Source organism: Rhinolophus hipposideros (assembly GCF_964194185.1).
Source record: "Rhinolophus hipposideros genome assembly, chromosome: 24".
NCBI lineage: Eukaryota > Metazoa > Chordata > Mammalia > Chiroptera > Rhinolophidae > Rhinolophus > Rhinolophus hipposideros.
The window spans coordinates 25,711,958-25,737,466 of NC_138070.1; the positions used below are offsets into that span (position 1 = coordinate 25,711,958).

The 25,509-nt window shown below is 49.0% G+C and overlaps 1 protein-coding gene across 2 annotated transcripts in view; it reads right to left on the bottom strand.

Annotated features, from left to right (window-relative positions):
• The window catches only part of KIRREL3 (kirre like nephrin family adhesion molecule 3), a 562,991-nt gene that overhangs the window by 83,498 nt on the left and 453,984 nt on the right, over positions 1-25,509 (bottom strand). For both annotated transcript variants that reach the window (XM_081037044.1, XM_081037043.1), the window contains exons 3-4: positions 9,633-9,782; positions 4,949-5,098 (exon numbers count right to left, since the gene is read on the bottom strand). In XM_081037044.1, coding sequence (XP_080893170.1) covers positions 4,949-5,098; positions 9,633-9,782 — 300 coding nt within the window. The remainder of the gene's footprint in view (positions 1-4,948; positions 5,099-9,632; positions 9,783-25,509) is intronic.

A 25,509-nucleotide genomic window follows, 5' to 3' on the forward strand; every position in this document is an offset into this window, starting at 1 on the left:
ACTAATTAACCTAACCCACCTACTTTCAGTCCCCCTTACCCTGCTCTGATTTCCCTTTCTTACAGTGTTTATTCCAGCTGACCTCTGACATAACTACACACTGTCCTTGTTTAATTTGTTTATTATTTATGACTGCCTCTCTCCCTGCTAGAACACATGCTTCACCAGGGCAGAGGATGGTTTTCTCTTTGTTTACAGATAAATCGCAAGTGCCTGGAGCATTGCTTGGCACATAATAGGTGTTCAGTAAATATTTGTTGTTCAAATCCTTGGTACTCATTTTGTCCCTGCTCTGGGTCCCTCAACTCCTTGCTTCCTAAGTCTCCAGGCAGTTAGAAAGATCAAGTACAACACTCCCCTTACAGCTCTGGCCCTGGAACAGTTTAGATATTTTCAACTTTGGGGGTCCTGCAGGTGGGAGAAGGAGCAGTCTGCACGTGTGCATGCGTGTGTGTGTGTGTGTGTGTGTGTGTTTGTTAGTTTGATGCCCATAATTCTAGGAGACTGGTATTTTTATTATCCCCATTTTATAGATGAAGAACGAGAAACTCCATTCATTCCCTCACTCTATACATTGATTCATTCACTTTTTTATTAAAAAATCTCAAATATTATTGAGTACCTACCCTACACTAAATGCTGGTTACAGAGAATTGAACCAGAGGCCCAGTGCCAGCCTTAAGGACATGCCCAAGGTCACACAGTGAGGAGCTGCATGCAGGGGTTCCTCTTCTCAGCCAGGGCTTTTCGTCCCGCACCCCAGCTCTGCACAGGTGCATGGGGGTCCCATGACGGCCACCTAAGCTGTGTCTCTGCAGAGATGGCTAGGGATGAGTGGCGGCTGGATACAGAGGAGGACTCTGGGTTAAGGTATACAGCCAATTTCAGAATCCCAGGGCTGCACAGGCGCTGAGAGATCCCATCTCCAGCTTCACTGTTTTAGACAGTGGGCTGCTGTCGAATCAGTGGCATTCTCTGACTCAGTCACTGCATGAACCCCAGGGCCAGTGCAGATTAGGGCATTTTCCTAAAATAGTTGGTGCAGCATGTGGATCCTTATTGTAGAAGTCCTGCCTTTTGGAAGCTGCACAGTTCTTAGGGATCATCTTATTTATCACTATTATCATTTTACAGACGAGGCAACCAAGACACAGAGAGGTTGAGTAACAGGGCCAAGATCACACAGCTGGTGAATGGTAGGATCGGGACTATTGCCTTCAAGGCTGCTGCTTTGTCCATGATACCATGATTTCCAGATGTTCTGGGGGCAGAAAAACTCATGTCTCGACTGGCTTGAGTCAGAGCATGGTCCTTGGCTGGCTGGGTCCCAGAGGGAATGCAGCCTGCCTGCTAAGCTGGACTGGGCTCCCCAGTCTTTGCCAGGCTCAGCCTACCAAGCGCAGCCCCTGCCCCTCTTCCGCTCCTGGTCCCCTAGCTCCCTCCCTCCCTCTGCCTCTCAGTGTGGCAAATGCTCAGCTCAAAGTTTCTCTTTGCCTGATTGCATCGGAGAGCTGGAAACACCAGGCTGATTAATGTGTCCGTGACGCTAGGCGTGGCTGTTGGGCCTGGGTCCCCGTGCCGCCCCTGGGGCTCAGCAGGCTGTGTGAGCTGGCCTTCCGCTCCTCCAATGCACATCTGTGGTTACATAAACCCTCCTATTTGCCCTCCTCACTTCGTGCTTTGATGGAAGACCCCTGGGGGTCTCCCTCTGTTCCAGCCAAAGTGTTTGCTTTGCACTTTTGCCAGAATACCATCTGATTCTGCTCTCATATCTTCTGCAGGTTCTAATCAGGCTCTTACTTTATTTAATTAAAAATCGATCTCAGGCAAATACCGGCTAAATTAGGAAGCTCGCTCACTCCTGGAATGCAGGGAAGGCAGCCACCCCCTCCCCTCAACCCCCTGCCTCTTAGGGAACTGGACATTTTCCCAGGCTGAGATGTCACAGCAAAGCAGATGGGGTCTTGGTTGGGAAGCTGGCTGGCCAGGGTAGAAACAGCCTTTTCCCTTCTGTTGAAACAGCCGCTCTGTCTATCCACCACCCTGAACAGACCAGGGCTCCCTTTCCAGAAGGCTGGTGAGCGTCTGCATGCAGGGCGTCCCTCCAGGGCAGTAGGTGGGGCTGTATACTGCAGAGAGGCTCAGCCAGGCTGGGGACCAGAGGCTCAGCCAGCTGGTCTGCAGGACCAGCTGTGGGGTGGAGACCTAGGGTGGCCCTGAAGAGTCAGGGAGGACTGTAGGCAGAGCTTGGGGCAACTCTTTCTTGCCTGGGGTTAGTTTGTTTAGGAAGAATGGTTTTTGTGGAATCTGAAAGATTGCTGCTCGGTTTCTCTTTCTGGCTCAGGAATTCCACCAAGGTCATCCTGCTGGGGCCTCCTGAAAATTCCCCCCCCCACCTCTTCAACTGATCCCCAGACTTGAATAAAACATTTCTGCCACATGAACCCAGCTCTGTGCCCAGCGGCAGTGCCAGGCCATGGCATGGGAGAGGGAGAAAGGCGAGTGAATGGCATTTAGATGTGATCCAACACAAAGTCGAGTCTGTTCAGATCAGACCCCAGGCTGTGCTCTCAGAAGCCACGCTTTTAGCCAGCCAGACCAAGGAGATTCTGATAGTATTTAGCAACATGGAGGCCAGGCAGAGAGCTTTGGCTTGGAGTTGTAAACTCTGGGGTCTATTTTGAATATAATTAAGCTGTGTGACCTCCTGTGAGTGTCGTTGCCTCTCTGAGTCTCGACTTCCTTGCCTGTAAAACATCTGGGATAATTTGTACTTTGTCTATCTACTGGAATAATAGAAGGAAAGGAATATGGAAATAATTGGGTATGACTGGGTGAAGCTCTGATACCAGGACTGCTTCAGGATGAAATGCATCTCCATCTATTTTAGGTCCTGTGTAAGGTCACGAGTGGGCATGGCTTAGGTTCTGCTCATTGTAGTGTCCTCTGGTACTTTCTAACAGCGGACAATGCAGCAGAAAGGAAATTTTCCAGGGGTGGATGCTGAACAGCCTCTGAAGATGAAGACCCTACCACTTCGCTTAGCATACCTGCTCTGTCATTGTGCAATCCTCAAGACCGAGAAAATATAGCAGGCACCAAATCCTTCCTCAACCCCGATACCCATTTCCATTTTAGCCCTCATCTCAGGAGAGATGGAGACAGCTGCCTTGCCCTTTAATGTCCCTGATTACCTTTTTGAGGGCCCTCTTCCTGACCACATCATCCCAGCGTATTTACCCTGCCTGACCCGGTTTATTTGTCTCATCCCTTTCATCGCAGGGTCGGAGGAGACTCAAAGGTTGCAGGAGGCTCTGAGGTTGGCCCCGAGTTCCTCCTCTCTGTCTCGAGAAGCCAGCCTCTGAGCCTAGTAAGTGGTCCCCTGGGGCCTGTCTGCTGCCGTGCTCGGGCTAATCTGCCTGTGTGTTGGCCGTGTAGATCTGAAGATAACCTGACACACTCTTAAATATTTCATCTCGGTGTGGCCATGAGCTGTATCTATCAGGCAAGGAGGCAGCACCCGAGCTGCTGACCCTGTTGTTAAAGCTTCTCAACATCTGTTAAGAGGTGGGCAGGGCAGAACCCAGACTCCCCTCTTCTGGCTGCCGAGCTCCATCCCCCAGGGGGCCTGGCAGAGACTCACTAAGGAGGCAGTGGGGTGGTGCATGGAGTCGCGGCTGGGAGACCCTGGGCCGGGCCCTTTGCTTCTCTGCACCTCAGCTTCTCGTCTCGGGCAACAATCCTGTCCCACAGACTTTCGTCAGAATAGCTGAGGAAGTATAAGTGAGGGTGCTTTCAGAGTTGCTGTCATAGACTATGCAAATCGAGCTGGTATAACTTATGTTCAAAGCTGGTTCCCAGGGAGACCGGATCCTCAGTCACATCTGGTTGGAGGAAGGAGGTGACAGGGGCGAGGTAGTTTAAGAGGTGGTGAGCCCATCCCTATCTGTAGTCAGGTCTGCCCAAGTAGGGTGGGGGACTTCTTCAGGCAGGATGTCCCAGGGACACTGGGCTCCTGTGAAACTGAGATGAAGAGGGAGCAAGGGCAAAGGTATGATCTGGAATAAGAGCCTGAAGTGAGTTTTCCTAGGGATGACATAGGCAGCCCAGGGTTCCCAGGAGCAGGGAAGGGGGGAAGGAACAGCGGCCGCGGTGGTCCCTATGGATGGTGAAATCGCAGGGACAATGAGGCTCCAGGCAGATTCTGATAGGAGCAGTGGCTAGATGGTGACGCAGAAGGAGGTCAGTCTAGAAAGAAGTGACTCAAAGATGTGTCACACTCTTCTCCGTACCATGTTCCCCCAAATCTAAGACCTAGCCGGACCATCAGCTCTAATGTGTCTTTTGGAGCAAAAATTAATATAAGACCTGGTATTATATTATATTATACCAGTTTTATATGTAATATGATATGATATGATATTATATTATACTTGGTATTATATTATACCTGGTATTTTATATTGTATTATATTATATTATATATTATATTATACTATATTACATAAGACCCAGTATAATATAATATAGTATAATATAATATAATATAATATAATTTATTTTCTTATTTTCTGGCAAACACAGTATCTCTATCACCTAGCACAGGGCCTGACACAGATCATGCTTGCAGGACATGATTTCTGATTGAATAAATGAACACCCCTTATTCACTCCCTAAGCTGGAGTCAAACACACTGCAGTTGGACAAGGTCACAGGTAAGTTGGCCTTGGCCTTCTGATTTTCAGGGCAGGAATCTTCACTTTTCCCCTTTTGGTGGGGAGGAAGTTACTGACACAATAGGGCCCCAGTAGCCGGAGCCCTGTGGGACAACGCCTGGAGGCTTTGCCCGGTGGGACGCCCCTGCAGTTGTCTGGAAGGGAACCTTCTGGAGCTGAGCCCATGGTACTTTCCGTAGTATCCTCACCCCCAAGTGCGGACGGTTCTTACCCAGGACGGTGAGGCGTGCGGGGCGGGACCGGATGGCAGCCTGGATGGCCTGGCACTCGTACACGGCATCATCTTGCAGCTCTGCCCGTAGGATCTTCAGGTGATGTTCCCCGGACAGGTGGTTCCCTACCACCAAGTACTGTGGGTAACCTGTGGAGACAGCAGGCATATCAAGGGGTCCAGCCGGCCCAGGGATGGAGGTGACATTCATGACAAACAGGCACAGGGGTGGCACACCTGAGCAGGGACTGGTCTGTCTCAGGGGCTGGCAGAGCAGGCATCTGCTCAGGGTCCTGATCTCAGCATAAGGAGCACAGAAATGAGAGTTTCCCCAGGGCGCTGGTGCAGAGTGTGTGCGTATAAGGGAATTGTCGGTTTTTAAGTTTTGGAATGTTGGGGAAGCCATTATTATGGAGGGAAGGAGAGAACCGAGAGGGCAATGCTAAGCGGGGATGGACACAGTGGGGTTATTACTCTGGAAAGTGGTGTGCCCTGCACCATGGTTTATCAAGTAGACATGCCTTTCGATAAAGACACACACAGAGACAGAGACACCCAGGCTGAGATCCACAAACAGAAGCCAGAGTAAGAGAGAGAGAGAAGGAAGAAAAGAGAAATATTTGGGAAAGGATCACGAGTGACTTGGGGGAAAGGTTGTGTTTCAGGAAGTAGAAATCTGGGCCCGCCCACTTGTGACCAGGAAGTTCTGGTCACTTTGAACCATAAGTGGCCCTTTTTTAGTCACTCTACCCACCCGCAAACCTCAGGGCCTGATTAAACAGGTAGGAGGTGCTCAGGACCCTTGGGACTTTGGGGCCCCTTGTACCACTGGAGATGAATAATAGATGAATAAAAGCTTGAGCTTGATAAATCATTAATCAGCTTTCCTCCTGCTCTGTAGGGTTCAATGTAAATGTAAGTCATAGCTGGCCAGGTTGGGCAGATCCTCCCTTTCCTGGGTCTTCGGCCCTAAATCCCTGTAGTTTCTCTCAGCAGGATCTGTGTCCCATTCATGCCCGTACCTGAGCTCTGCCCTTCCCCCAGTCCCTGTCAGGGCACTTCCTCTCTGTCCGGTCCCCTTCTCTCCTCAGAGGCCTGCCTGCTCTCCCTGGCAGCCCCAAAGGGCTCCCCTTGCAGAAGGACCCTCACCAGGATAGTGTGAGTTCTCAGAAAGGTGCCCTAGGAGGAGGGGGTTGGCCAGATTGGACCTTTTAAAGAGAAGACTAGGGCTTAAGCAAGTGAGAGGCAGAAACAGAGACAGACAGGACATGCAACAGGCTCTCCCTCTTCAAATATTGCCAAGTCTCTTAGTGTGGGTTAGATGTGTTTGTGTAGCTCCCAAGGGCAGCATCAGCACCAATGAGCAGAATTCACATGGGGAAATACTTTTAGAATACTATGAATGATTTGAGGTGTCCAAAAAGGATGTAGGCTGCCAGAGGTGACAGTGAGGCCCCCCCATCACTGACTGTATTCAAGCAGAGGTTACCTGTCAGGGACCCTGCCGAGGAGATTTCTAACCTGATTAAAATACTGGAGCTCGAAGGCCCCTTCCTCCTCCATGAACTAAGAGACTTCCGAGGTGGGACGAGGCTCCGTGGGGGTGGGCTGTGCAGGGGCACTTATTTCTGGTTCCTGGAGGTAGCTACAATCCTCTGCCAGGTTTCCCACTATGCTTTTTGGGTGCTTCGTGTGCGGCTGACCCCATCAGGCTCATGTCCTCATGGCTAAGCATTGTACTCATCATGCAATCAAATGACCCTGCCCTCCACAGCTGTTCAGGCCTCGCCAGAGATGCTCACTGGGCAATTAGCTCTACCCATTCCACCCCCCCGCCCCCCTCAGAGAGCACCACCTCTCCTGCTGCCCTCTGCTGGGCTTGGGGAAGGAGCCCAGGTAAATTATGCCGGCTTTCCCCGGGGCCAGGGTGAGGGGCTGGGAATGGGTTCTAGCCCAGTCCTCTCTCTGATGCTGTTACCCTTAGTGTAGCTGGCTGCCTGTGCCAGCCCCTTCAGCCCAGTCTCTGGATCCCGCTTCCTATGATTAGTCCCTGCTCTCCTGCAGGCATCTTGGCTGGAGCCTGTGTCTTTGTTGTCTTGCAAGCGATCAGCACAAAGATTCCGTTCTCAGGAGCTGCTGAAAACATCAGTGATGGGTTTGTATTTGCCTAATTAGGCGATGAGCTGTGATGTTCTCCCAAGGACTGGCAGCATCTTCAGAAAACACTGGTCTAGAAGCAAAGATTCTGAGGAAGTTCTACCTCCTTCAACAGTATCATTCTCTCTTGCTATTCCCAGAGGAGGCAAAATTATTGGGAGTCCAGGTTTACAGTCAAATTGCCCGGGTTCAAATGCCAGCCCTATCACTTCCTCGATGTGTTGTCTTGGGTTAGTTACTTTCACTTTCTTGTACTTCCGTTTCCTTGTCAGTAGAATGGGGACAATACTAGTACCTCAGAGTTCTGGTGAAGATTAGATAGGACAATCTCAGTAAAATGCCTGGCACATAGTAGGTAGTCTAAAAACGCTGGTTTAAATAAAAGTGACTGTGAGGTAGGGTAACTGAAGAGGTCCGCATCTTGCTAAATAAGAGCAGAGTGGGTGTCAGGGCCTCTTAGGGATTAGGAGCCGGGGTCCCCGGCACTGGGCTTTGGTATATATTTGGATCAATTTCTTTCTCAACTGTGACTTTATTTACCTGTCACATAAAGGGGAAAATCCTTGTTTTGTTCCCTGTGGATCATTGTAGATTTATGAGAGAATGTCTGAGAAGTACTAGTTTCTTAGAAGAAAAGTATTCTCTCAATATGAAGGAATATAGTTACAAATCACTTCCTTTGATTGATTGTTCCAGCAGTGGTGACCAGAAAGACTGTGAAGTCTTCAGATAGGGCATCCTTCCTGGTAGACAGGTACTATAGAAGGGGGCAGAGCTACAGCAGGTAAAAGTCCCACGAGACTGGGCCTCAGTTTCCCCATAGGAGAACTGTTGCAGTAATAAGTGCTCTGCAAATACTTGCTGAATTGAGATCTATTGCTCTCACTTTCTCATCAGGATTTATTAGACCTGTAAGTATCTGTCACTATTGTCATGACGCTGTTTGGGGGGCAGGTGATCAAATACAGAGGGAAAATTTACCAGGAGTTGGAGCTCATTGACTCTGAAGGAGAGGTCCCACCTGTTTTCTATAAATGGAGTCAAGTTGGAGAGGGAGCAGACTGCAGTTCATCAGGGCCGCTGCCCTTCAGCACTTAGCAGGCCGCAGTCCTGGATCCCAGAAAGCCATTCATGGAAGTGGGTGCCAGCGGCTCAGTGATCCATGTGGGTGACGACCAGTCTATGAACCATCCCTGGTGACTTGGGCCTGCTCTTGGCCACCTCCTCTTGGCCACCGACTCAACAAGACCCCAGTTCCCGACTGAAGGCTGAAGACCATTGACCAGGCACCCCGAGAGGCTCCTTCACTAGCAGCTATGCTGGGCCAAGCTCAGAGCCATGCAGAGTATGAGTGATCCTAGTCTTGAAGGTCATACCCTTCCCCCAGTTTCTCTAGGGTAAGGGCGTTCAGAGTCCCTGAACATGGCTGGTTCCCACAACACTTACATTTTATGGCAGCGCCATATATTTTGGAGATATTATTGTGTATTTCATCCACGCTCAGCTGGGCTGCAAGCATTCAAACCCTGTGATGCTATTGACCATTGCTATAACGTTTCAATATACATTTTTGGCAAGACATAACTCACATTTTAAAATATTAATCCCCCAACCATCACGTTGCTGAGTGCACTTCGATTTTTTATTTTCCTGCAGCTGTACACCATGAGAGGCAAAGCTACTTCTCAGTTGAGTACGCATTTTTCTTTCCTCCTCCACCATCAGACATTCCCCCATTGCAAGGACACCCAGGTCCCTTGGTCTGAATTTTAGAGTGTATGCTAAGCCTAGCAAGCAGTCACATGCCCCCCCAGCCCCAGGGGAGAGTAATAATGGCGGATGGTGAGTGACTAGGAGGAGGATTCTATTCTTTTTTCTCCCGGGGAGGGGGAAGATGGATCGGAAAGACATCTCTATGGGCTTCAGGCTTGACATTCACAGTAATTCACAGATGACTGACTGGGCACCAAGCAGGGAGCTCAGATACCAGCCTCAGGAGCCCACCAGTACCTCTCTGATGAATCCTGGCCTGGGTGGGCTGAACAGGTCTGGATTTTATTTCAAACACCTCTGTTCTTTTCTCTCCATCACATGGTGACCCCTAAAATCATCAGGTTTCTTTGTGAGTTGTCAATCTATTTGGTTCCCTTTGATGGATGGGAGCTGGGAAGAACCAAGACTTCAGTGAGGAATGTATTTTGGACCAAGAAATAAGAACACTTTACCTCTGGAAATCCGACTTTACATGAATCATGTTTGAGGTTGAATACTGCTTCTAGGGTAACACTATTAGGCTGAGGACGGATCTGGAGCTAAAGGGTTAATTATAGTTCAGTACCAGTGGCCAGAGGACTCCTCAAGGTACTCTGCAGCCTGGCCCGGGGCCTTGCCTCGCCGGACTCTGCCTGTGAGATCAGCACTGAGCTCTGGAGATGTAATCCCCAAGTGCCTATGCAGGCGTGGCTTCCCGGGAGGGTGGCTAGGTAAGGCAGGGACGGGTTCCAGGCCTTCCCAGGGAGGTACTCACTTGACAGGTCCCTGCCCACACCCAGAGCCAAGCCGTCTTTGATCCACAGAACGAAGCCATCATATTCCGGGATGGCACACAGCAGTGTCACCGGCTGCCCCGACACCACGGCCTGGTCTTGGGGCTGCTGGCTGAAGGAGTACACTTGGCCTAGGAAGGAGACAAGCACAGCAGTCAGTTAGGGCAGGGAGCAGTGCCTGGAGGGCTTCTCCTCAAGTCATGGCAGCAGAGCCCAGGGTGGCCCAGGGGGCAAGCCGCCCTTAGGGCACCTCATTTCCTGGCGAGGGCTCAGCCCCAGCTTCCTCGCTGCCCCCAGCTTCATCCTTCGCTTCCAGAAGCTGGCTGCCACAGACAGCCTCATCAATCCCTAACTAATCGACACACACACTGTGGTCCAGCCCACCCCCTGCACCACACTAGCCATGCCCGCCACCTGCCGCGTTTGGGACATGCGTCTCTCTTCCACTTGGCTAACTCCTACTTCACACCACTTGCTGGCGCCCACTTCCACAACAGGGCAGGAGCATGACAGACTCCCAGCGGGTAGCACTCTGGGGGGGGCGTGGGGAGTGGTGTGCTTTGGTTCATCCTGAGAATCCAGCAGGCAATCTCATTGTTTCAGCAGGATGAGCAGTGGTACAGCGTGGCGGACGGTGTGGCTGAGGGAGCAGGTCATCGTCCTCACATGGCCTCCGTGTCCGTCTCTTTTCTGCAGCAGACCCTACTCCAGCCTCACTGTCACTTGGGAGAAAGTCATGACTGTGACCCACCCCCATATATACCTCAAAGAGAGATGGCACGGAACCATCTAAGCCAGCCAGTTATTTTAGTAAACAAACAAACTGCAGTGTGTACAGCTGAATAGACAACAGGACAATGACATATACTGAGCTCGCAACCACAGTGTGGTCAGTGTTTCACATGCGCTCCCTCTTGTAAACCACTTAATTACATGTCAGGGCAGAAAGATCCCCATGTTACAGCAAAGAAACCAGGGTTAGAGAGGCAGAGTAACCTGCCCAAGGTCATACAGCTAATGAGTGGTGGAGCAGGGGTTTGACCTGCGGTCCACTGACTTCTGAGCCCTCGTTCTTTCCCACACTGAGCTCTGCGGAAATAGACATACAACCCAGGGAAACTGGAGCTGGCTGGCAGGCTGCAGCCATGGCTTCTCCCTGACCTGGGGGAGTCAGGTCAGCCATAGAGGTCCCGGACTACAGCTGTTGCCTATCTTGGGGACATAAAGACAAAGCCCCAGGCTCAGTCCACATATAAGGCTGAGCTCTCAGCAGCAGGTGGCCCTAAGAAAGGGCAGATTGGTGTGTCGCTCTGAGGGGAGCTGGGTGGTGGCATAGAGCGTGGGGGAGCCCCCGACAGGAGAAGCCGAGTCCCCAGGAGAGAGCTTGTGGCAGATGGGCAGGTAGCTTCGTCTACAACCTGATGAGATCTTGGCTGGGTCTCTGAGGAGTCTCATTAACAATCAAATTGGCCCTGAATTGTGGGAGTAACACTTTTTATTCTGATGTGAGCTTTACAAATTAGATTTCATAGGATATTTTAATCAGCTATGCGTGGTGGCTTTTTTTTTGTTCTCCTCTCTGTCTCTTCAGATACTCTGTTGTAATTAGACTGTTTCTGGCACCAAAACAAGAGAGAGAAGGAAGGAAGAGACAAGAGAGGAAAAAGGAAAGGAGAGAGACTGGAAAAAGGCCAAGACGGCAAGGGTAAGGGGAGGAGAGGGAGAGAAAAGAGGGGACGGAGAGGAAGGAAGAGGAATAAGAGGCAGAGGAAGAAAGCAAGGAGAAGAGAGGCGGGGCAGGGGCAGGAAGGGAAGGGAGAAGGGAGGGGAGGAGATGCAGCTGAGAATGAGAATGTGGTAGGGGAGAGAACATTCCTTTCAAAGGCTCTTCTCTCAGTTCGAAGGATGATTTCTCAGCTTGTTCTTTTATCCCCAAATCTTTCTCGCAAGAAGGACAGTGTCAAGACAGCCACTATAGCTGCCAAAGATTGTGTTATCATAGAGAATTATCAGGCTGTCAGTGGGGACCTGAGGGAGTTATCCTAAACAAAATGGTGCCCGAGTCCATTAACAGTGGGTAATTGTCCCGTTGGCCCCCCATCCCAAGTCCCGCTTTCTCTTGTTGCAGTGAGCATAACTGGAGAATTGGGTCCAGGAAGCGTCCTGAGGTAGAGATTGGGGGGTGAGTTCTGAACTGGCTGGGAGATACCTTAGTGTGGCAGTGTCGGTGACCTGAGGGAGAAAAGGGCTGTCACCATGGAAACACAGCTCTGGAGGAAGTCAAGGGCTGGGAGGAGAGCTCCAAGCAAACAGGCCTTGGAGGTGGACACTGAGTGGTCGTTACTTCACTTTAGAGGGTGTCTCAGAGTCAGGAGTTGGAGCAGACAGAAGAGCCCCCTATATAAGACTGGGGGCCTATGGAGAGGAGCCTGAAGTGTAAGGAAGAGCGGAGAGGGACTTGACTGGAGGACAGTATCTGAGTCCATCCATCTGAACGACTTTAGAGAGAGGTTTGGCTCTCACAGTTTGTCTGTTTGGATCCTCTAGGCTTTTCTATGGAAAGAATGTGTCTGGGGGGGAGACGGGCACACAGGATACTCTCAAAAATCCACCAACGATGTGATTTGCAAATTACTTTTTGGGAGGGAACGATTAGTGCTATAACTGACAATTTTCTTTTCCAGTCTAATTTTAATTTTTGCACATTAAATACAAGACACTAAACGCACTTTTTTTCCCTTTTAAATCAATGGGATGCTTTTTCAAGCAGAATCGTAAGCTAAGTGTCACTCTCTAGAGCAGATAAAAGCTGAGGTCCTGTGGATGGAGACGAGGTGAAGGAGTGGGCCCACTTTCTTTTCTCCCAGGGGACAGACCTTGAGCCTTCTCCATCAGGAGCTCCTGGGACACAGTGTGCAAGCCAGGGGTTACACCCTTACCCACAGAATGTCCCTCACCCATCCCCTCACTTCCTGTTCCCTATTCCCCATCTTTTCTACTCCAAAGAAGTGAAATGTGAATGACCCAAGACAGTTTTGTATAACATCCTGAGTATTATATCGAGTAGACAGAAAGCTTCTTGAGAACATCTGTTTATTCAACACACATTTATTGAGACCTGCAATGAGACAGGTATTGTATTGCCTGGTGAGAGACAGATGAATATGACCTGGTCCCTCCTTCCAGGAGCTTACGTCTGTACCCCTGCCACCCAGACAACTCTGACCGGAGCCCAGGGAATGTGCGGCATCAGCTAAGGTCCTACTATCATTGTAGACTCAACACACCTAGCACCATCTCACCCAGGTTTTCTGCCTCAGTTTCCCATTTCATCCCATAAAGTTCTACTTGTGTGAAGCCCGAAAGTCAGTGTGGCCTCCCTTTTCATGTTTTGTTTTTAAACTGTCTCCATCACCAAGTCTGGCCCAGCTTTCTTCCATAATATCTCAGATCTACCCTTTCCTCTCCATTCCTACTATACAACCCAAAGTCCACGCCCTCATCGTCTCAACTAAAACAGACTATGAATGCTTTCAGGTTCTGCTCTGGAGTTTTCTGTCTAAATCACAACTTTCCTCATGTTTTCCTCCTTTTCCAGGAGTGGAAACTCTAATGGCCCTCTACTGTCTGCAGGATGGCACCTGACTCTCCATCCTGGGTTACAAGTTTCTCCAGAATCTGACTCCCATCTCAGTAGCAACACCGTGCTGGCTGTTCACTGATGTCACCCGGCCGAGTCCTGGCTGTCCCAACATCCTGGAAAGCAGCCCTCTCCGTAGGCCTCCCCAACCAGCCCTGACCTCACGGAAAGCCCAGCTCTGTCCTCTGATCTTGACCTTTGCTTGCACTTCTAGGCACTGCCCATCACTCGAAGGCCAGCAGGAAATCTTCATCTTCTCTCTTCATCTCTTCCTCTCCACTTCCCTGTTTTCCTCCTCTCCTTTCCCTTAATTTCTACAAACCTTTGTTGAGCACCTACTATGTATATGCTAGATGCCAAAGAAACAAAAGTAAATAAGAAATAGAGGGTAAACTCCTTGAGGGCAGGGACCACGGATGTCTTTTCCATCTTGCATTCTGAGGGCCTCGCCCAGTGTATAAACACTGAATGAATCTCTATTTAATGGCCTGTAGCTTACCTATTCTAGTTTGTCTCCTGAAATCTGTGGTGACTATAGGAAATTTGATTTTACATTGTAAACTACTGATTAGGCAGATATTGTGCTGAGCACACCACACAGAAGGAATAAAGTGGAGGGGTTACAGTCTCAAGGTGTCAAGCTTTACAGGATAAAAATAACTTGAGTTACTTATATATGGAATCTAAAGAAAAGACTATGTGAATGAACTAATCAAAAACAGTTTTGGGGACACAAAGAAAAAACCGAGAGTTGTTAGATGGGTGTGTGTGGGGGGTTGGGGATAAGGGGAAAGGTGAAGGGATTTGGAAGCAGCTGGTAACCACAAGATGGCCTCAGGGTTTTTTTGAAAATTAATTTGGGGAAGGTATTCAATAATGTTGTAAAGATTTTGTTGGGTATCTGATGGACATGCGTCCTATTTGGGAGACCACCTCAGGGATACTGTGGATACCTGATCATGGCATTGTACACCAGAAGCTAAACATTAATGAATGCCAACTATAATTTTATATATATAATGTGATGGTTCAGTGTGAGGTCGGAGGGATAGTGGATGGGGGGAGGGGGGTTCACAGTGTGAGGGATATAAATGATGAACGTCTAAGTATTACCTTGTCTTGTACACCTGAAACGAATAAATAAAAAAAAAATAAAAAAAAATAACTTGAGTTATTCACGAAGACCTACTTTAAGCCAGGCCTTTGAATGTAATTACAATACTAGTTAGCTGTTATTATACACCCCATAGTTTACAGATGAACAGAGGCTCTGAGAAATGAATTGACATGATTAAGGTCACACAGTAGGCCCAAGTGTGATTCAAGGTCACACAGTAGGCCCAGGTGTACTTTAAAATCATGAAGTGGGCCTGGGTGTAATTCAAACCCAAGGTTCTCTGATTGCAAACCCTGTTTTCTTGCCATTATCCATGTTGGCTATTGAATTAAGAATCTGAAACCCAGATTTTGATTCTCAAACAAGTACTCACCCTGCCAACTAGGCAGCCCCCTCAAAGCATCTAAAGAGAGGCAGAGGATCTTTGGAGTGAAAAGCAATTTCTTCCCTAAGTTTACATAGCTTCTTCCTAGCTGGCGGTCAATACCACCAGTTAGGGTTCAGGATGGAGTCCGATACTGACCACCATGGGGGGTACAAAAGAAAGGAGGTACAATAATTATTGGCACTTATTATTAGATAGTTATGAGTTATATAATAATTATGTTATTATACCCATATTATATAACTAGGTACATGTTATAAATAATTTTTTATTGTTAGAGTTAGTAGTAGCTAACTTTCATTGAATATAAACATGTATATGTTTATATGGTTATGTGATTGAATTGTCCCCACAGTCAGACCTACGAGATGAGACCATATCAGACCCATGTGAAGGTGAGGCTGTCCAGAGCCCCACCATTAAGTGGTGGAGCAGGGACATCAGGCCCAGCGGTCCTGATTCAGAGCCTCATCCTCAGCTCCTTTACTGCACAGTTCGCGGCCCTGGGAACTCACAGAGCCCACCTGAGCACCCCCCTTGCTTGTCCTTGCCCGTAACCAAAAAGGAGCAGACCAGGTGGAAACACACTTGCCAGAGATCTCCCACATTTGGTCCATCACATAGAGTGGAATGTGGTCTCAGTGTGGTGGCTGCAGGCAAACTTTCCTGTTTGCTTCCTGGGAGGATGGTTCTGTCCCAGGAAGAAAGGGGCTCTGCAGAACTGGGGTCCCAGAGTCACTTCCGAGCCCCTGAGGTGACTGCCCTCAGCCGATGTGTTTCCCTGCACACCCAGACCTGCGCAGGCCGGGAGAGCACCTCACCAACTCTCCAAGTGGACTTTACGGTGTCGTGGTGGGGGCGGGGGAGGCTGCTCCTCCCCACTGAGCTCAGACAGGTGACATGGGCTCCTCAAGATCCGTGGTGGCTGAGTCAGGATAGAGTCTGACCCTCTGTGGCCCTCAGTGCAATGCCCTCTGGTCTACCTGCTCAGCAGGTGAGGAGCAGGAGGTGGAAGTGCTGAGTAGGTGGGGATTTTTGGAGACTTCTCTCCAAACTGCAGGAAGCAGGGGCTGATTCTGGCTGGGAAGGATAAAGAGGAGGGTGGGCTTTGTGGGGCCCCATCTGGATGAGCCACATGTGCCCCGCACATGGGGGGCTATGAGTCAGATGGCAGGGGCAAGGCAGGTGCTGGTGATTAGCGATGGAGGAGGAGTGGGGGCGGTGGTGGCAGGTGCTGAAAGGGCCAGGTCCAAGTGCAGCCTGGCCCAGAGGGAGGGGAGGGGCAGTGGGGCATTAAGAAGGCCCTGGAGGTCTCTGGGTCTGAGGCAGAGCTACCCCCACCCCCTGCACAAGTGCACCTTGGAGTCCTGCCCTGTCCTCCGCCCAGCTGTTGCCCAGTCCTTTCCCTGCCCAGAGCAGTGCATGCAGCTCAGCTTCTCTCTCCTCGTCACTTCTCCAGACAGTTTTCTCAAATGCCTCCAGCCCCCAGATCTCCCTCCCTCCCTCAGCCCAGGAGGCTCCCTGAAGGGGTCGCCCCTTTCCAGCCCTGACCACATGGCTCCCCACCTTGGTCTCCTTTTGGGGACTTGCGGTTACACATTAGCATGGACTGAACCATCACCATCTGGCTCTGGGAGGTCCCCTTGTCTTCCAGTAAAACGTTAAAATGCTGAAGACCCCATGATTCTCTATGAGCTCACACTCCTCTGGCCTCTGATCTGAGGTCACCCCTCAATTCCCAATTATTTCCTGGGGAGGGAAGAGGCATATTTCTATGGAAGGCTGAGTTATAAGGGCCAAATCACTCAAAGCGATGGTTTTACAGGAGTGCTTCAGGGGCCTGGCTCTGTGTGTGTCTGAGTGTGTGTGTGTGTGTGTGTGTGTATGTGTGTGTGTGTGTGTATGTGTGTGTGTGTGTGTGTGTGTGTCTGAATGAATTAGCTTCCCGGCCCCACCCTTTCTCCAGCTAGACCTTTTCTTCTTCTATTCCTGTCAACCACTTAAGATTTTGCTCGAACAAATTCTTTTTCTTCTCAGAATGTCTGAAAGCCTCTGGTTTAGAATTGTGGGGATGAAATCTTTTCTGGGACTAAACCGTGTGTTGAGAAGGCTAAGGCCTCACTGTGCAGTCAGGGCCTCCTGTAAATCTTGGGAGGGGACTGCAGTCTGCATGATCTTTTACGATTTTTTTTTTTTGATGATCTTTAAGGTTACAGAATCCCTTGGTGCTGTGCCCTGACCCTGACCCTGGCTGTGTATGTGTGTGTGTGTGTGTGTGTGTGTGTGTGTGTGTGTAACAGGTGAGAAGAAGGCCCCGAGGCGCCATGCTCATGGTGGTCAGGGTCCTCTATGCTAGGCTCAGAAGAGCTATGGTGATCACTCACTCCTGCCACCCATAACTGTCAGCCCCAAATCTTTTAGGGACATATTCTGGTACTTTAGTGTCCCAAGTCTGTTGCCACTCCTATAGACAGGCCTCTCGCCCAGCCGCCAACCTGGTGGTCAGGTAGTTCCATGGTGGTGCTGAGAGGGTGAGCGTGGACCAGTGTAAAGAGTGTTGGATGTGGGGTTAGTAACAGAGGAGAGAAAGCCCTGGTGCAAACTCTGCACTGGAGCCTGAGTGGGAGTAGGGGTTGTGACATCCCTGTACTCCCTGCAGCCCCCCTTTTCAGAGGTCAGATCGGAGGTCAGATCTGCTCAGAGGTCAGATCGGAGGTGGTTGAGAGATGGTGTGGGGCATGCTCACTTCCCTCCTTCTCATCGTGAGCTGGGCACTTTGGCCAGGCCTTTCCTCCAGCAGCAGTTTGAGGTATGTGTGTGTGTATGGGATGATCACTGCCCTTAGTGTTAATCCAAGTCAGACTTGGACAGGAACATCAGGGTCATCTGGAATGCTTGCCCTGGCTTCTAGGAGCCCAGTGCTCTGCAAACACACGAGCTTGGCCACCCTTCCTCCTGCTTTAGAAGGGAGGGAGCAGGGCCCAGAGAGGCTGAGTAATGTCCAGTGGTCCAGGAGCAGGCAGAGTAAAAACCTCTCCAGTGCCCTGGGGAAGTGTCCACTGCCACCCCTGTGCCTGAAATCCTGCCTGCTTCAAGCTCAGGACAGCCAGCGAAACTTTTTGAGTCTGTGGATGGCCACCCTTGACCACAAGGCACTAGACTCTGAGGTCATATAAGTTCTTCAGGGGTTTAAGAAAGGCCTTCTGCAAGCATGGGGGTTGGGGGAGGAAACAGAGAGGCTTCCCGGTGGAGAAATCCTGATAAGGGGGATGTGATGGTGATAGACAGCATTCTGGGATAGGAAAACTACAAGCAAGACATGAGGAGTGAGTGACCTCAGGTACCTGTTTTGAGTCTAATTGACAGGTCACTTGCCAGGGCCTGGGGCTGACAGTGGAAAATACAGGTCAGGCAAGCCTGGGAAGGAACTCTGGCCCTGTGACAAGCAGTGCCATCTGAGGCACGTTCCTCACCCCCTCCGAGCCCATTTCCTCATCTGTAAAATGGGGCTGACACTCCTACTTTGCAAAGCCGCTGTGAAGATGAGTGACCTCATGGAGGGGTTCCATAAGGGCTGTTCTTATTTTCATCACTCTCAACGAGTCTTTCCTAAGCTCAGGACTGTTAAAACTGGTGCCGCACTAGCACCTATTATGGGAATGGGGGATGGGCTCAGAGCTGGAAGAGGAGGCTTCGCAAATCAGAAGTTGGACGGATTAGAATCCCCTCTTTGATTCCCCTTACCCTCATCACCCACCCCCCACCCCCTTACCCTCTGGTAACCACTAAATTATTGTCTGTGTCTATGAGTTTTTCTTTCTCATTTGTTTGTCTTGTTCTTTTTGGTTTATATACCACATATCAGTGAAATCATATGGTGATGGAAGGAGAACTGACTCTGGGTGGTGAACACACAATGGGATTTATAGACGATGTAAGACAGAATTGTACACCTGAAATCTATGTAAATTTACTAACAATTGTCACCCCAATAAATTTAATTAAAAAAAAAAAGAATCCCCTTCTTTCATGAGTTATGCAGATGAGAAAGGTGAATGATTGAGCCTTCCCACGGCTCTGCCGTGGAGACCATCCCAGCTGGCTTCGGTCCCCTGGAGCTGCCTGGTCGGCCATCCGGAAAAGGCTCACATGTCGCTGTCTGCTCTGTTATTAGTGACCAACTGGGGAAGGCTTAGGAATACTTGTACGGGGATATTTACCGCCAGCTCTCTCCCAGCCCGGCACACACAAATTATTTCTTATGAGATTAAGGGAAGCTGCCCAGGTCCTGAGAAGCAGGCAGATGGGAGGAGGGCAGGAGAAGGAGCCAGCTCAGAGGCCCCTCACTGACACCAGAATGCCAGGCAGTGGGAAGGGACCAGGAAGGATGACTGAGACTTGACCTGGAAGCCCAAGTCTTGGCTTCTGCTGTTGGCCTGCTGCTCAGCACTGGGCCAACTCCTAATGCAGGAGAATGAGCTTTGGGAAACTTCTAGAAGGCCCTGTTGTGACCTACTCAGGGGAGCAACATTGGGGGTTATGTCCAGGCCCACTGATTCACTAATAAAACTTACTGTCATGGTGGGTGTAATGGTAGCAGTGATGGTACCACGTGAGGAATGCCACGTGACCATAGGCGGGGGCAGGTCCTACCCTGGCAGTCTGGTGTGGGGACAGAGGAGGGACTGATACATCTTCTATGACAAGGAGCTTAGAGTCTGGAGGAGACACATATGTGCACAAGGAAATGGGATAAGAGGTGCAAAACAATCAGCCATGAGAGAGGTATAAAATAAGTCCTGAGTAAGAACGATTTTCCTTCTGAGGGAATGGTGGGGCGGGGAAAAGGGGGCTTCTGCACTGGCCTTGAAGGGAAAGCAAGATGAGGACACAGAGGGAATATCCCTGGAATGGGGACACTGATGCCACATGATCTGGGGTTGATCTCTGGCTTGGCCAATACATCTGTGCCATTGGGAAAGTCCTTAGTCCCTCTGAACCTCAGTTTCCCCATAGGGATAGTGGTAAGTGCTTGTTGGGTTGCTTGTGAGAATTAAATAGGACACTTTGTGTAAAGTGCACAGAGCCCTGTGTGTCCTCTATAATGGCAGCTGTTACTGTCACTGTGAAGCTGGCCTGACTGATGCGTGGTGTGTGTGTGTGTGTGTGTGTGTGTGTGTGTGTGTGTGTGTGTGTATTTAGCAGGGTGCAAATTTAGGGAATTGTGGTAGGTCTGACATGTAGGCCCTTAGATGCATGCTCAGAAGTTTGCACTTAATGAGAAATCATCAAAGATTTTTGACCCACATGCTCAGATCTGAATTTGAGAAGGATTGCAATGGGCAGTCAGGAGGATGGATGATGGATGATTCTCTGAAGGAAGAAGATGGATCGGGAAGATTTTGCTTTCATGGGGCTCAGGCTAATGCTGCATTAGTGGGAAACAGAATATGGATTTAGGAGCCATGTGGAGATAGAACTGATAGTACTTGATAGGGGATGAGAAAGATGGAGGTGTAAAGCCCTCTCCTTCTCCCAGGCATGCAGGATGGGGTGAATGGGTGACTAAAGGAGCCATTTCTATCTCAGGAGAAGAAGCAGTTTTGAGGGGGCAGTGTGTTCTGTTGTAAATATGTTGATGGACTGGGGCCCTGAATCACTCAGGAGAAGCTGTACTGGATGTGGTTGGATCTGTGGGTCTGGAGGAAGAAGGTGTGAACAGGTCACTTACTGAGTACTCACTGTGGCTCAGGTAGGACAACACATGTTTTGACAATGTTTTCTCTCATTTGGTGTTGACCTGAGAATTCATCTCCAAATACAGATAGTTATGGACATTGATGTGACTATGTAAAAGGTACATGGTGACCCCAGGCTGGGAGTATTGGGAGCAGCTGTCTTGGGTGGAACACCTGACTCCTGTCAAGGTTTGCACAGGCTTAGAGCCCTGTCAGGATGGCAGGAGGTTACCTAACCCAATCTTCCTCCTCTGTGTCAGAACTAGAAATACCAGCAGGGAAACCAGAAGAACAAGCAAGTGTGGAAGTTGGGCCTTCTCTCCATTGTCTGCTTCTCCTAGATATCTGAGGGGAGAGAGACTTGGAAACACTTCAACCCCAGTATTGTAGCTGTGGGCAACTTGATTCTGACACACAGGTGAGCAGAACTTGCTAGTATCATGAATGTTCCAGAAATTGTGCTGGATTTTTGTTTGGGCTTACACAGGAGAGCCTGACTGCTCTTCCTAGGTCTGGATGTGGAGCAGAAATTCTCCCATTCCTTGACTGAGCTGGGGTAGCCTGTGATTCTCTCAGCCTCACATGTCTCTCCCCAGGACACACAATCCACCAAGGTTGTCCTGGACAGCATGGGTCTTTAATGAAGAGCAATGGGGCTGGCTGAGGCAGGGTGACTCCAAAGTCACTATAAATCGTTTGCTTACTGATTATCAGCCCATGGCCCCAGCTAGTGCCTGCATTGTGCTCATTAGTGACAGGAAGAGGTAAGCCTCCATCCATTCAACCAAGTTCTGGATGCCAAGAAGACACTGATAAGTGTTACTGGAAATATTGGCACATCAGTACCTGTGAAGAGCCCATTCATCTCTGTCTGTGGACATCCTGGAGTCTGAACAAGACTGGAAGGGCACAGCAGTGTGGGGGGTGATGTTGGGGAAGAGTACAGATGGGAGACAGGCAGGCAGGCCATGGGGTCTAGGACCCCAGTTAGTGTCTCAGGCCTGCTGCTGGCTGGCCATGGGCCCAGGCGATGCCTCTTTCTCTCTCTGCATCTCACGTTCCCGTGTTCTCATGTTTGGGACATCAGTGCACTGGACCATTGTTGGGGGAGGATAGAAGTAGCATGGGAGAAAGTGATGCTGAAGAGCAGTGATAGAATGATGTCACCAGCCGAGATGCAGCTGTAGGGATCCACTGTGGGCAGACAGAGCCCTCTCCGAGTGTGTCAGCTTGGGAACCACTGGGGTAGGCGAGGATCAGGGCCATGGACTGTCTGACCTCGTGATGGCCCGCATCTCTTATTCTCTTTTTTATAAGAGATACTGTATGGACACAGGGAACTGTGTCCTCCAATGATCCCCCAGTCCCAGAAGGTTCCAATCTGGTGTTGCTCTGCTACCTTTTAGCTGTGTGCCCTTAGACCTGGCTTTTCACTTCTCTAAGATTCAGATTCCCCATCTGTAAAGTGCAGGATTTAGGCCAGCAGTTGATCTATTAGATCTCATCCTTCCAGCCCTAATGATCTATGCTCCAAAATCTTATTTTGGGGGACCCTAAGGCTGAAAAGGATTTAAACCGAGGCACAAAGGAGTAAAAGAAAATCTGTGGACACTGGTCTGCTTGGGGGAATATCCATGTCCTAAACATCATTTAAAAAAGAAAAATAAATATTTTAGGATTTTCCGGTCAAGATGGCAGAGTAGGTAAATGCGGTGCTCACCTCTTCCCACAACCCCATCAAAATTACAACTAAACTGCAGAACAACCATCATGGAGAATTTCCTGAACTCTAGCTGAGCTGAAGTCCTACAACTGAAAACATACAGAAGAAGCCACCTCAAGAATGGTGGGAGGGCAGAGACATGGAATGGGTTGGTCCCACACCCCTGTGTAACCTTTAAAAATCAGGAGAGAAATCTCAGCAGCAGTGGTGCTCCCCAGAGGAGCAAGGGGATTGAGCACCCCACCCAGTTTCCAGGGTTTCAGGGCCAGGGAGAGAAGACCCTATAACTTCTGGTTGTGAAAACCAGCGGAGATTGTGGCTGAGGGAGATGAGGGCCGCTGCAGTTACAGGCACTCCTCTTAAAGGGCCAGAGCATGGACTTACTCCCTGACAGAATTGCTCACTCTGAGCTCCAGCACTGGGGCAGCAGCTCAAAAGGTGCCAGGGCTATATACTGGGAGAAACTGAGTTGTCTGGGTTTAGGGTGAGGGCTGTATGTGAAGTTTTCTCCCAGACAGAGGGATGGTGGAAGCCACTGTTTCTTTGTTGAGCTCTCCTCCCTCTCAGAATACAGACACGGTCAGCCACCATATCTGAGTCTTCATCAATTTGGCTAACACTGTTTGTTCACCTTGCCCTGGTGAATCTGAGACCCTGCCACACCCAACTTTCAGACACTCCCAAGCCACTCCCAGTGGCTTTTCTGTACAAATGGCCTGACTTGACTCATGCTGGGGACTTTCCTAAAATCTCTCACAGGTTCACAAAACCCCAACAAGCATCATCTGGCTTTGGTGTACTTCTCTGGCTGAGCAACCCAAGTCTGGCAGTAGTGACAACTGGCCTTGGTTCATGGCTTGACCTCTTGAGTCACCTCCAAGCCCAGCATGGGTGGCAGCTATCTGTGGATTGCTTTGTGGCTTATGTTAGGTGGCTCTGGGCAGGGCACAGGCTGTGGCTGAACTTGGTCTGAAGTGGGGCCCCTCCCAGAAGGCCCTGGGACTGGCATGCTCAGTGGCCAGCTTTGAACCTAGATGGAGCATCACCCAGCCACCTCTGGGAATGACACACCCAAGGGCACACTGGGCAGGCACCAGAGCCCTGCTAAAGTGAATGCTGCTCTGTAGCATCAGCCCCTGCACCATAACTCCACTGTAGTCATGGCCAGTCTACACAACCAATCAGCCTGAGGGTCAGTCCTTCACACTGACATGCAAACAGCAACCAAGGCTCAACCACAACAAGGGGGCACACACAACCTACACAAGGGACATACCTGGACACTTGGCTCTGGTGACTGGGGAGACTGCACCACTGGGCCCCACAAGACACCAACTACATGAGGCCACTCTTCTAAGACCAGGAGACAAAGCAGCTCTACCTAACAAACACAGGGCGGCAGCCAAAATGAGGAGACAAAGAAACATGTCCCAAATGAAAGAACAGAAGAAAGCTCCAGAAAAAGAACGAAGCAAAAGAGAGACAAACAATCTAACAGAAGTATCATAAAATTCAAAACATTATGGTCAATTATCTCAGTGAGAACTTCCACAAAGAGAAAGAAAACATAAAACTAGAGATTTAAAAAAAAGCAGAAAAAAGAGCCTCTCAGAAATAAAGAATATAATAACTGAAATGAAGAATACATTAGAGGGGATCAACAGTAGATTCGATGAAGCAGAAGATCGAACCAGCAATTTAGAAGAAAACGTAGCAGAAAACACCCAAACAGAACAGCAAAAATAATCCAAAAAATCAGGAGAGTTTAAGAGGCCTCTGCAACAACATCAACCATAACAACATCCACATTATTGGGGTGCTAGAAGGAGACAAGAGAGAGCAAGGAATTAAAAATCTATTTGAAGAAACAATGACTGAAAACTTCCCTAACCTGTGGAAGAAATAGATATAAGAGACCAGGAAGTGCAGAGTCCCAAACAAGATGAACTCAAAGAGGCCCACACTAAGACACATCATAATTAAAATGCCAAAGGTTAAAGACAAGGAAAGAATCTTAAAAGCAGCCAGAGAAAAGCCGAGAAACCTACAAGGGAGCTCCCATTCGATTGTCAGCTGATTTCTCAACAGAAACTTTGCAGGCCAGAAGGGATTGGCAGGAAATATTCAAAGTGATGAAAAGCAAGGAACTACAACCAAGATTACTCTACCCAGCAAAGCTACCATTTATCATTGAAGGACAGATAAAGAGCTTCCCAGAAAAGAAAAAACTAAAGGAGTTCATCACCACCAAACCAGTATTATAAGGAATCCTGGAGGGACTTCTTTAAAATGAAAATAAAACAGATAAAAGATATGAATAACAAATGGCAATAACTACATGTCTATTAACAATTACTTTCAATGTAAATGGATTAAAAGCTCCAATCAAAAGACTTAAAGTGGTTGAATGGATAAGAAAACAAGACCCATATATATGCTGCTACAAGAGACTCATTTCAGACAGGAAGACACACACAGAGTGAAAGTAAAGGGATGGGAAAAGATATTTCATAAAAATAGAAACTAACAAACAAACAAAAAACTGGGGAAGCAATACTTATACTAGACAAAATAGACTTTGAAATAAAGGCTATAACAAAAGGCAAAGAAGGACCACTTCTGGGTATTTACCTGAAGAAAAACCCAAAACACTACTTCAAGGGTATGTGTGCACCCATATGTTCATTGCAGGATTGTTTACAATGGCAAAGATGTGGAACATGGAGGCAGACTGCATATATATATATATGCAGACCATATATATATATATATGGTCTCTTCTTTATCAGTTCATCCATTCAGGGACATCATATATATATGATGGAATATTACTCAGCCATAAAAGAGAATGAAATCTTGCCATCTGCAACAACATGGATGGACCTAAAGGATATTGAGCTGAGTGTAGTAAGTCAGAGAAAGGCATATGTCATATGTTTTCCCTTATATGGAATCTAAAGAACAAAATAAACAAATGAAACAGAAACAAAGTCACAGACACAGAGAACATTTTGATGGTTGCCAGATGGGAGGGGTTTGGGGGTGGGTGAAAAGGGGAAGGGATTACAAAGTACAAATTGATGGTTACAGGGTAGTCATGTGATGTAGGGTATAGCATAAGGAATGTAGTCAATAATATTCTAATAACTATGTGTGGTGTCAGAGGGATATTTGATCCTATCAGAGGACAAGGGTTGGCGGGCAGGCTGAAAAAGGTGAAGGGATTAAGAACTATGAACTGGTAGTTACAAGGTA